Source organism: Scomber scombrus, chromosome 18 (genome assembly GCF_963691925.1).
Source record: "Scomber scombrus chromosome 18, fScoSco1.1, whole genome shotgun sequence".
NCBI lineage: Eukaryota > Metazoa > Chordata > Actinopteri > Scombriformes > Scombridae > Scomber > Scomber scombrus.
This window is the reverse complement of record NC_084987.1, coordinates 26,510,697-26,523,033: the sequence shown is the minus strand read 5'-3', so window position 1 is coordinate 26,523,033 and position 12,337 is coordinate 26,510,697. Positions and strand designations below refer to the sequence as shown.

Here is a 12,337-nt window from a genome sequence, read left to right as displayed (position 1 = left end):
CCTCACTGTGGAGGTATTCCATGCATGTCCAACTGGGAGGAGACTCTGGGACAGATCTAAATAACACTTAAAGGATTATAGTATGTATCCAGCGTGACCAGGGAGAACCTTAGGAACCCCAAAGGTGAACTGGAGGAGTTGGCTAAGGTGACGGTGATCTGGGCTACTTGGTTTTAAAATTATTTTTGTGACTGAGATATGAACTCAGCTTATACTCACATCATTAAAACCCAAACCCAACCTGACGGACCCTGACTGAAAGGTTTGAGACCCTAACACTGCTATTGTTTGGGGTCAGATGTGTGTGAGGAGGTAAAGCGGTTTGTCCATTAGTCACTGGAGTTCAGTCCCCACCTCCTTGGACCAATCCCATAACAATCCCTACCCACTACTAATTCACCACTAGGTGTCACTCCAAATCAAGTAACACTCACAACTGTGGAGGGCCCTTCTTGCCAAATTATGGCAATGTAGAAAGACGGTACTCTTGCATCTGTAGGTTGTTTCCTCCATTCTCCTGTTGCACCGACTGATGCAGACTCACTATTTAAGGGTTTCACAGTACACTTACACTCTGTGCTAATTTGATTGGGACGGCCCTTAATATGGCAAAACCTCCACATAAACATGCAAACAAATGGGAAGTGGATGGAGCTGGTTTGGGATTGGGCCCTCCTGTACACATGTCCAAGTGCCCTTGTGGTATAAAAACACATTTTAAATGGTAAAATGGTAAATGGACTATACTTATATGGCACTTTTCTAGTCTTTATGATCACTCAAAGTGCTTTTACACTACATTCACACACATTTTGCGCATCCACCGGGAGCAATTTGGGGTAAAGTATCTTGCCCAAGTACATGGACAAGGACCAGGATACATCAACATGCAGACTGGAGGAGCCAGGAATCAAACCTCCTATCTTCCGATTGGTGGACGACCGCTCTACCTCCTGAGCCACAGCCGCCCTCCTGTTGTCTTCCCGTTGACAGTTCAAATTTTGTCCTCCCAGGTCAATTTTGTGTTAGACCTTTTTAGCCAACTTCATTCCAACTTATTACCACAAGTTTTACACATTTTTTGGGGGGAAATTATGGTTAATAGGCCCAATTTCAGGGATTTACAGGTTTCTTTAACCATACACCTAACATTATACAGTATTTTTACTTGATTGAATCCATTCCATTGGTTCAACAAGTATTGGCTGCACTCTTTCTCTTTCACTCTTTCCACTTGTGTATCTACTTGCAACACATGAGGCATGGACGCTCCCATTTGCAAAAAGAGCCACACCTGAGCCTGACCTGAAACCTGATACTCTGTCAGGGCCCTTCATAAGCAGCTAAAATGGATTAATGTAGAGTTGCCTTTTGTCTCAAAATTGGCATTTCTGCTTACCTTCAGCGCCTCCTCGTACTCCACTGGAATGGAAGCAGAAACATTCATTTTTAATATGACATTCATTTGTAATTTATTTTAAATATCACATATTTTTTTGTGGTCTTATGACTGGTGATGTTATCTTACCTTGGCTGTTAATGGACACCTGGAAGAAGAAAACAGAAATATGTAAAGTTGTTAAGTTTTATATAGATCTGTGACATTTTTAGTGTGTTGTCAGATTGTTATTGGTTTGGTGATAGTTTCAGGATTTAAGGGCCACCAATTTTACACAGTCAAAGACCAACACTGATGATGTCATAGTGATGTCATCAGGATTGTCCCAGCAAAGGGACTACACATTTATAAGAGAAAGCCTGTGTTACCAATTGAGAGTGTGAAATTTGAAAGATGTGAATATTTACCAGACAGGGAAAGATTCTATTAAGTTGAATCTACACTAGTAACTAAAAACCAAGTCTCTGTTTCACCAATTTTGAAAAGGTCTCTTGCACATCCCCCAAGTTAATAAAAGTGCAGCACTAAACCACAAGAGCACCCTTGTGAAATTACAGAAAGGCAAATATTGAAAACGGGGAGTGAGCAAATAAAGCCAACGTGATGACAAACTCGAGATCCTCTCACCTCTTCATTCTCCTCGTCGAAGTAGGTCAGCTGAAGACTGCACAGGCCAAACGAACGCTTCACCTGCACACACACACACACAGAAAGGGGACATAAGTGGACATAAATAAAGCAGTGACGATTTCACACCAAATTAGTATGAACTCAGTGGCTCAGACTGAGGCGTGTGTGTGTGTGTTTATCTCACTGATGCTGCTGATCGTGTCGTTTAGTTGCCAGGGGGATTGGGAAAGCACAGTTTGTCTCTCTCTCTGCATGTGTGTGTGTGTGTGTGTGTGTGTGTGTGTGTGTGTGTGTGTCTTCGGCATCAAAAAGATGACCTCTGAGAAGACAGTTTGTCCCTGAGCACTGATTCCTCTAGCAGTGCTCAGGGACTCCGTTCACACTCCTACTGGCTCTTTACTGGCTGAAAGCTGGATGCTGTAACCCAGGTAACGCCCCTCCCTCTGTGGCTCTCACTTCATTATGCCTTCACACGAACCCACACGGACTCATGTTGCATGTACGATTCAACAATTGATAACATCTCAACCTACACACCAATTGCATCTTTTTCATTGATGAGACTACAACTGAGAGCTGTGACTCAGCAGCACTCAGACAAATGAACTGTGCTGTGGCTGACCGTAAATCCAGAGGTGCAGAGCTATCGGTGTATAGTTCACCTTTTTTCATGACACTGGCTGTTTCCAATTTCACGTATAAAAAAAAACAATAAAGCCTTCTGGTCTTTTGGACAATTTTCAGTGGCTCCAGGCTCTTTGGAGCTCACCGGTACCTCACTGGTACACTATTAGTACGCTATTAACTATTAATAGCCTTCCACTGCAGGAACCTAACAAACATAACTACCTGTACTTCACTGTCTCACTTTAGTATTTTATACAGAGGGTCTAAACGTATTACCCCCACAGCAGTTTATAAGAGCCTTGAAATCACTTCTTTTAACTAACCAGTATTAGGGGTTGCCAACTCCCTGACAAATAAATAAGGGACACCTAGTTGGCAGGGCCGGCCGACCCGATTGCGTTCACCCCTCCCTGCTTGGTGACATTTTTTGCTGTTTTGTGTGTGTGAAATGATTTTTAAATGATTTGACTTGAGCCTGAATTTAATTCGATGCATGTTTTTGAGTGATACGAATACATGGAAAACTAATTATTATTCAACTATTTATTTTTTTGTGCAAAATAACAAATCTTTTTAACAGAACTCAGTCCTGCTTAACTTAACAGAATACAATAAATCTTTCTTTAACAGAACTGTCCTACAGTATCAAATAACAGAAAACAATAGAAAGCAGAACATTCCTGTATTAGTGCACATTTAGTGCAATAAGTAAAAGTGCAAACAGAAAGTCTGTGGAAAAGTTGTCTTCCGGTATCTTCTTGCAAGCAACAGTACCTCGACCAATGAGAAGAGCCGGATTCTGCATTGTCATTCTCGTGTGTGAGTGTGCTGTCAGCTCATTGGTCACAGAGCAGGAGAGGGCTGGCAATAAGATGACCATACATTTTCATATAAAACGCCCTGTCATTCATTGATTCCATTGACATTTTACAGACTTAATCTGAGTCCAATGTCATGTTCATATAATAACTAAATGACTGACATTGTTTGGTTATTTTACTGTTTTTGATTGACTTTATCTTATTAAAACACAATGTTCTCAGTGTGGCAGTGATGATGTGATGTATACTTGCATTCTTTGAAAGATGGAACTATGTGTTTGTAATCTCGCTGCCTGGAGAATGCCACTCTGTAAGCCCCTGCGGGGGTTTTTCGGCGATTCTCCCTCATATTCCTCTGTGCTTATTATTACTGTGTATTTTTAATTTTGTTTAACCTTTGTGTCGTCCTCCCGGGTCAAATTGACCCTGTCTGTTTTGACTGTTCCTTCTTTCCTCCCTTCCTCCTTCTCCCTTTCTTTCCTTCCTCTCTCTTTCCTCCCTTCCTTCTTTCCTTCCTTCCGTCTGTCCTCCCTCCCTCCTTCTCTCTTTCTTTCCTTCCTCTGTCTTTCTTCCCTTCCTCCCTCCATCCACTTTTCTTCCTTTCTTCCTACCTTCTATCCTTCCTTCCTCCCTCCCTCCTTCTTTCCTTCCCTCTTTCCTTCCTTCCCTTCTTTCTTTCCTGCCTCCATCCCCCCTTCTCTCTTTCTTTCCTTCCTCTCTTTCCTCCCTTCCTTTCCTTCCTCCCTCCTTCTCTCTTTCTTTCCTCCCCCTACCTTCCTCAATCCCTCCTTCCTTCCTTCTTTTTTTCCCTCCCTTCCTTCCTTTCCTTCCTCCCTCCTTTCCATCCTTCTTCCTCCCTTCCTTCCTTCCCTTCCTTCCTCCCTCCTTTCCTTCCTTCTTCCTCCCTTCCTTCCTTGACTGGAGGACAACAGGAGGGTTAAATAAACAAATAAACGGACTAACCATGTAGCTGTTGTCATGTGCTCTGCTTGTGTTTTCACTGTTCTCCACACACTTTGGGAACAAGTGGAACTAAATGTGGGTGCTGCTCAGGAGGTGGTACTACAGCTAAGTTCCAGGTACTTTCAGAGGCTGGCAGCATTGGGGGGCGTCTGATATAGTGGATTTGGGCTGCAACTAACAATTATTGTCATTATCGATTCATCTGTCGACAATTAGTTGTTCGGTTCAATAAAATGTCGATCACTGCCGAAGATCATGTCCTCAAATGTCTTGTTTTGTCCAGAACCTTAAGATATTCAGTTTAATATCACAGGAGACTGAAAAGAATCAGAAAATGTGAGACATTTGAGACAATGGAATTAAGAGACTTTGGCAATTTTCTTCTTAAAAATGACTCTAATTGATTATCAAAATATCTGGCAATTATTTGAATAGTTGGCAACTAATCAATGAATCAACTATAGTGGTATACAACCGAGCTCTGGACTTTAATGTCTCGTGGGACTGAAATGCAACACCATGAATGACATCAAGGAGAGATTGTGAATGAGCACTGTCATCATGTGTTTGTGTGACTCATCATGTTAAGATTGGGTTTGACTATGTATGTACAGTATGATGTATGTTCCTGGGCACGCACAAAGAAATGTGCTTGAACTGGTATTTATAATAATAGACCAGCATGAATGTCAGCTTCCAGTGTCAGCTGTGAGATCTGTGATGAGGTGGAGGATGGAAAAAATAAAGTGAGAGATGGAATTTAAAAGCTGAAACAGTTTTTTTTAAAGGTTGATAACCAACTACAATGATAATGTGATTTGTATGTATCTATACAGCAGACCATCAGAGTCACACTTATAGACTCAATATAAATTACTTTTCTCTAATCAATTGTATTTATATTTAATTTCCCATTTCATTCTTTTTTATTTTTTCCCCAATTGTAACACATCCTGTGTAGTGAGTGTCAATATGAGCATGACTGATCATTGATTACATTTTAGCAATAATGATGATGGTTTACAGCTACATGTGATGAAGAAATGATAAAACAGTAAGAGCCGTGTGTAAAATCACGCTGGCAGAGAACTAAGATCATCTGACCAGAGACCAGATCCAGGACTTTTTTATTTTTTATCATCATTGTGATTTCTCTTCATTGTGAGAGCTCTGTGTGAAGCACTTTGATCAACTATGCTGTGATTAAAGTGCTACGTTTACAGTGTTGGGGAGTAATTAGTTGGATGTTATTTTCATTATATCATTTAATTACAAACTAAATGTAACTAATCTGTTACAGTTACTAAGAAAAAAAATGTGTCATTAAATGACAGTTACTGATGAAAATGATGATGATTACAAAGGAGGTTACATCTGAAGTCACACCTTTAAGATTTAGCTCAGGAGGGTTTTTTCCTCATTTTTTAATATTTAACATGTTACTGAATACATATATTACTGTTTTTAATTCTTTGAAATCAATTTATTTATTTAGTAAATAAATCATGACATGGGTTTATTTGGAGCACACATGAATAAAATGAATAAATAAATGTTGCTTTATAAGAAATGATCTCTCTTATAAATCATGTCAGTATCCATGAAAAACAGCTGCACTTAGATTTTGGTGCTTAATGGGAACATTTACCCTAACAGCTGGAAACATTGGTTAGAACATTAGAAAAGTCATCAAATGTAATAAGTTACATTAGTTTGATGAAGTCATTGAAATAGTTACATTACTTATTATATTTTAAATAGAGTAACTAGTAATCTGTAACCTATTACATTTCAAAAGTAACCTTCCCAACCCTGATTATACATAAAGTTGAAGTTGAAGTAATGACAGCTGTTCTGGTTGTTGGATCCTCTACAATGTAACAGAATGAGTGAAACAGCATGTCTTCTTTCCTGTTTGTTTCATGGTCAGGTGTAATAACTGGTGGAGCTGGCAGCTTATTGACACCTTCATCAACTCATGGTTAACTGTGTGAGTGGAACTGAGGCTAGTAACACACTGATTTCTAAATCTGATCAACAGATTACAACTTTATCTCTTTTTATTTCATTATTTTCATTTTAACCTCTTTGTAATTTGTTCTTCCTTGTCTTTATGTTGTCCTCAGTCTACACTTGTTCTGTCTTCTTATCGGCTTGTCAATCAACTGTGAAGCACTCCAATCACCTGTGTGAAAGCTGCTATAGAGTTGAACTGATTCTGATCTGTATCTACTAACAGTTGTAGTCATGAATCCAAAGTTGGTTTTTTTTAGTGTCAGCAGTTCATGTCTTTCCTGTTTACCAGCTTGGCCATGTTCACCTTTGACCTCTGGCAGTGCAAATGAATATCTGAGCCACACACACACACACACAGTCTAGTCTACACAACAGGTGAGTCATGCCTTATCAAACACACTCAAACCTGGTGAGAGACAGAAAAATCCTGAAAGCCTTTGGACAATTTCAAATTGGTTTGCTACACTGACATCGTTCCGTTTCTCATTCCATCCAAAGCCATTTCCACATGAATATGTTTTTCTACCAATCAGCTGTGAGTGAGACTCACAGCAGTTGGTTAACAGCTCAACAACAGTCCAGCTGCCTGAAATGTGACTCGTGCTGTCCGCAGTGACTCATCATCATCATCAGCAGCAGCAGCAGCAGACACACGGGTTTCAATGCCACAGAGACAGACTGATTCTGTTCCACACACACACACACACACACACACACACACACACACACACACACACACACACACACACACACACACACACACACACACACACACACACACACACACACACACACACACACACACACACACACACACACACACACACACACACACACACACACACACACACACACACACAGTCTGGACTCGCCTTTACTCCACTGAGCACTTTACTGAGTGTGACATGATCAAGGTTAGGGAGGTGCACGCATAACAAGTCATTTCATAACCTGAAGCAATGAACTTTATGACTTACTGTTTCGGTTTCTCGGTATAATGCTGTACATGTGCTGAGTCATCAACAACACTATCTTTTTATTCATACAAGAGGTCTCACTCACAGGCCTGTCATGATAACTATTTTAGTTGGACGATATATTGTCTCAGAAATAGTGGTGATAAACAATATTATTGTCATTTGTGTGGCAATATGGAGGTAAAGAAATGATGAGCAATTCAAAGATTTGTTAAAACTAGTTTTAAAAGCAGCATCAGGTTTGTTAAAATGTACATTTAGTATTTTTGTTGGTTTTATGTCATTTGAAATGATATTTGCACCATTTTTTACCAAAAGTAAGACTGAATGCTCCTGAAAATGTCAAATGGTGTAACCACAAAAGAATGATAAATATTACATATTTTATCACCTACAGTGTATTTAAGTGGACTTATACTAATAATGACTTCATTTAAAACCTGTAAAATGTTTCCTGATCTCCATGGTAACCCAGAGTAAATGTAATATTTAGAACAATTGTATTCCATTACCTTTATTTAATATAAAAGTTATAATGTAAGATCATGTTAAACTAGTTGATATGGTGTTTTATTGACAATTTACTGTTTTTAAGCAAGTTGAATTATTTGGTACAAAGTTTTTATGGTTACACCACTTAGACATTTTTGCCATAATCCTCTAATATATTCTCTCAAAATGGATTAAAAGCAGAAATGTGATACCCCTTTAAATTTAAACTAAACCACATGGACACAAAAAAACCTCATTGACCCATATAGACATGATTATGTTGATAATTACATTATTGCATGATAAGTCAATTACGTAATTATTGTGACAGGCCTACAGACTACTACAACAACCCTAATGTCTGAAGTATTTCTGTGGTCAAGAACAGAAAAGCCTCTTATAATGACAGATTTTTAAAGGGAATACTGAAAACTAAGTATATGTTACATTATAATGATTAAAATCATAAGTACAAAGTAAAATTTCACTTAAATCCATGGGGGAAAAGAAGGTACATTTGTTTCCCTTTTGTCTCAATAAAGCCTGAATATTTTGTTTACTTCTTACCAGAGCTGCACAATTTTGGAAAAGTATCTAATTGCGATTCTTTTGACTGATATTGGAATTGCAATATTAGAGGAAATGATCATATTTATAACATTAGTCTCAGTGTCATTTTTGTGCAACTTTGTAGAATATGATGTGTAGGTCAGGACATCTCTTACTTTAAATGGTATTTTGACACATTTCACCTTTGACTAATATTGCCCCTGCTATGATTTGAAAATTGCAGCAGTTTATGATGCAATTTCGATACAATTTGGATTAATTGTTCAATGAATAATGAATAAAATGTAAATCTTGAATCAGGGTTAAAAGTAACCAAACAAATGTTGGTAACACTGTTGGATGAGGAATCAGCAGCTTCAGTGTCACTCAGGATGCGTTCAGGCTCAGCCCTGCTTTGTGGTAATAAACATTTTAGCAGTATTCAGAGGCTTCACAAAATCACCGTAGTTACACATGCAAAATAGAAGATAATAGACGAAGCCGAAAAATATACTACAGGTGGCGGTTCTGCCCATAAAGTAAAAGTGACACACAAGCTGTAGTGGATCTGTTCTGTAAGATGTGCATGAGGTGATCCAGCCTCCACAAACTGAGCTGTTAATACTTTTGATCTAACAAAATGAGTCACCTTATAATGAGTCAAGTTGATTGGCTAAAAAGCAGCCTGTTATCTTTGTATGGTCAGTTTTAAGCAGAGTTGTGATGCTGCAGGTATACAGTGTGTATCCACCTCTGGGCAGGGATACTGCCCAGAGGTGATAAACCACAGATAAATATCAGTGTACATGTTGCAGACTAAGAATGCAAGCAAGTTTACATTTGTGGCATTTGTGGTGTTTGCTGTGCCTGACAGACTTCAGTTGCCTGACTTCAGTCTTATAGGAATCTGTGGATGCATCTACTAGACGTTACTAGAGAGTGTGACTGAGTTTTCAAAAGGAAGATGAACACACAGAGTCCCTGTTACAGCAAAAGAAAGTTGATCTTTTTTGCTTCTGACATTTGACAAACTATTTGACTCCAGTGACTCAGCAGCAGAAGCTCTACAGAGTTCTACCGTATGTGTCTCAGTCTGGATTGATCTGATAAAAATTCTAACAAAAAAACCCAACAAAAAACAGCTTTTCCTAGTTCAGATACAGGTGGTGATTTTTACAAAGAGCTCAAATTAACTTAAGAGTTGATGAGCAACATTGATATCAGTGATTGGCACATCATCAAAAAAATGCCAGAGAGACACTGTGGTGACCACATATCACATACACAGATTGATGGCGAATCCATCCATTCTTTTTCTGATGCTTATCCAAGGCTGGGTCGTGGTGGCATCAGGGTGAGCATTGAAACCAAGAAGTCTTTCAACCCAGCAATGCTCACCAGCTCTTACTGGAGGATACCAAGACGTTCCCAGGCCAGGAGAGAAATCTAATCCCTCCAGAGCATTCTGGGTCTGCCCTGAGGTCTCGTACCAGTTGGACGTGCCCAGAAAACCTCTAGGGGGAGGCGTCCAGGAGGCATCCGGACCAGATGCTCTACTTCTAGCCTCCCCAAGATGTCTGAACTCCTAACCCTATGAACAACATCACCCCTTTGTCTTCTGAACGGGAACAGTCAGATTCATCAGACCGCGATGAAATCATATCTATCTTCAACAGTAATCCCTGACTTCTGTTCTATGCCTCATCCTGTAGGCCGATTTATGGATTAATACGACCCCAGCGAGACATCAAACATGGGCCTAGAATTGCTCATTTTTTTGCCGTAGTCAATCTGTCAAGTTGTTGCCATTGCAGCTGTTTGTGCTTGTTCAGATTCTGGATATAGCGTCTTGTTATAGTAACTGAAAAGAGTGGATTGGTTTGATTTTTAGGGGCTGTTGATGGATATCAGTATGATGACAGTCAACGCTTAACACTTTCATGATTGTAACCTAGTGAAAATTAGGGCTGGGCAATATAACAATATATCGATATCGTGATATATGACTAGATATCGTCAGCCACTAAGTCATTATATCCACATTACTGATGATTATTTATCAAAAAATCTAACTGTTTAATTACTTGGTGACGGCACCAATAGTCATTCCTACAATATTGCTGCAATATCTATATCGAGGTATTGTGATATTTCATTTGTCCATATCACGTCTTTGTGTAAATGCTACTGAGCTATTTATGGAATGAATTGTGTGGCCTGTCCACTTTTATTCAGGCCCAGTTTCAATTTCTTTTCTGGCTACGCCTCTGGTTATGAAGTATAAAGACTTGGTCCCCGATCACTTACACTGGAACTGCATTATGAAAGACTCTATTAATGGTCAGTGTGAACAGGAGGAGGAACGATCACAGCAAGACAGACACTGGCTTGAAAAATTGTGCTTCTCCTTTTAAACTCTACAACAATGAAATTGTTTAAAGCTGTGACATGACCAGCTTCAACTGCTAATGATATTAGAAGTGTATAATATAAAAAATGTATAATAAAAAAACCACCCATTAGCTACTAATACTTCAATACTGTTGTCAAAGTAAAAGTCTGAATTAGGACTTGGAGGATGTTATGGATAGAATATGAACATATATACTCATGAAGACTTCAAAATAAAGGCATGTCTCTAATATAAGCCTGTTTAAATGAATGTAGCAGCCTGTATAGTGTTTTAATCATCTGGTATGCCACTATAAGGCTATAAGGATGTTAGACCAGTGTCCCTGCTCTGTATTACATGTATTACGGGAGTAGGCCTAAAACTGTAACATTATATATATATATATATATCCCACTTAATTTACATGGCTGAATATTTGGAAACTTCATGTTTTTCATTCTCTCTGTTAGCCCACATAAGCTGTTAATAACTTAATTTTATGTTTCCATGAGGTGTGACCACATAAATACATGTCAGACCACTTATGCTGAGCTGGTAAACAGTGTTTCCATGACGACAGATCACTATAATAATCTTATATATTATATTGATATTTCCGCTGTGCTGTCAAGTCTGCGGACACATTTCACGTTTTTAAATCAGCTGGCAGGACAGAAGCTGCATGATGGTGATGTTCCAGTCATTCAATGGCAGCTCTGTGATAGCGTTACCTGGAGCTGACAGCCTATCTGCTGAAAGACAACCCTACACTACACTACACTGTGATGTGTCACTACAGAGTCATGGATCACACTCGGTACTGACTAGCGCATACAGCGGGAGCAGCGGCGGTACTCGGGCCCGGCGGTCCCCTCTGCTTACCATGGCCTCCATCGACTCCCAGCTCTTGGTCTCGGATCCCGACAGCAGGAAATTCTTGGAATTTCCTCTGAAATTCACCTTCAGGTTGATGTAGAAGTCCATGGCGTCGCCTGTCTGCTCCTTAACGCATATTACTCACGACGGACACGGAGCGTTTTTCGCGGGCCAACGACGGCTATTCGGGTTAATCTCACCAATTCAGTCCACTGTGACTCTTATCCGACGAGGGATGAGGCGTATTTTGTGTTTACATCAGCGGCCTGAACACGCCCACCTGTACCATGTGTCCGGAAAAGCGAGCGTCACTTCCGCTTTCTGTTCTGTGACACCGCCTCTGGTCCAGATAACGCTGCTATTGGTCCAATCTGTCTCTCTACTTAACCAATAGTAACACAAGCACTACAGCATCGTTTCAGAAGGACGCTGTCTCCTCCTTATACTCATCTTTTACTGATTCACGTTACTCCATTATATGACTCAAAGTCCTGCTTTATTTATTTATTTATTAACCTTTATTTTACCTGGAAAGACCATTGAGGAGGAGTCCTCATTTACAATGGTGTCAAGAAACATTTACAGCAACACAACA

At 39.6% G+C, this 12,337-nt stretch overlaps 1 protein-coding gene across 8 annotated transcripts in view; it reads right to left on the bottom strand.

Annotated features, from left to right (window-relative positions):
* nbr1b (NBR1 autophagy cargo receptor b) overlaps positions 1-12,000 on the bottom strand; it is a 35,559-nt gene extending 23,559 nt beyond the window's left edge. For all 8 annotated transcript variants that reach the window (XM_062437907.1, XM_062437912.1, XM_062437909.1 and 5 more), the window contains exons 1-4: positions 11,749-12,000; positions 2,027-2,089; positions 1,529-1,547; positions 1,400-1,422 (exon numbers count right to left, since the gene is read on the bottom strand). In XM_062437907.1, the coding sequence (XP_062293891.1) occupies positions 1,400-1,422; positions 1,529-1,547; positions 2,027-2,089; positions 11,749-11,850 (207 nt within the window). In that variant the 5' untranslated portion in view covers positions 11,851-12,000. The remainder of the gene's footprint in view (positions 1-1,399; positions 1,423-1,528; positions 1,548-2,026; positions 2,090-11,748) is intronic.
* Positions 12,001-12,337: the final 337 nt, after the last annotated feature.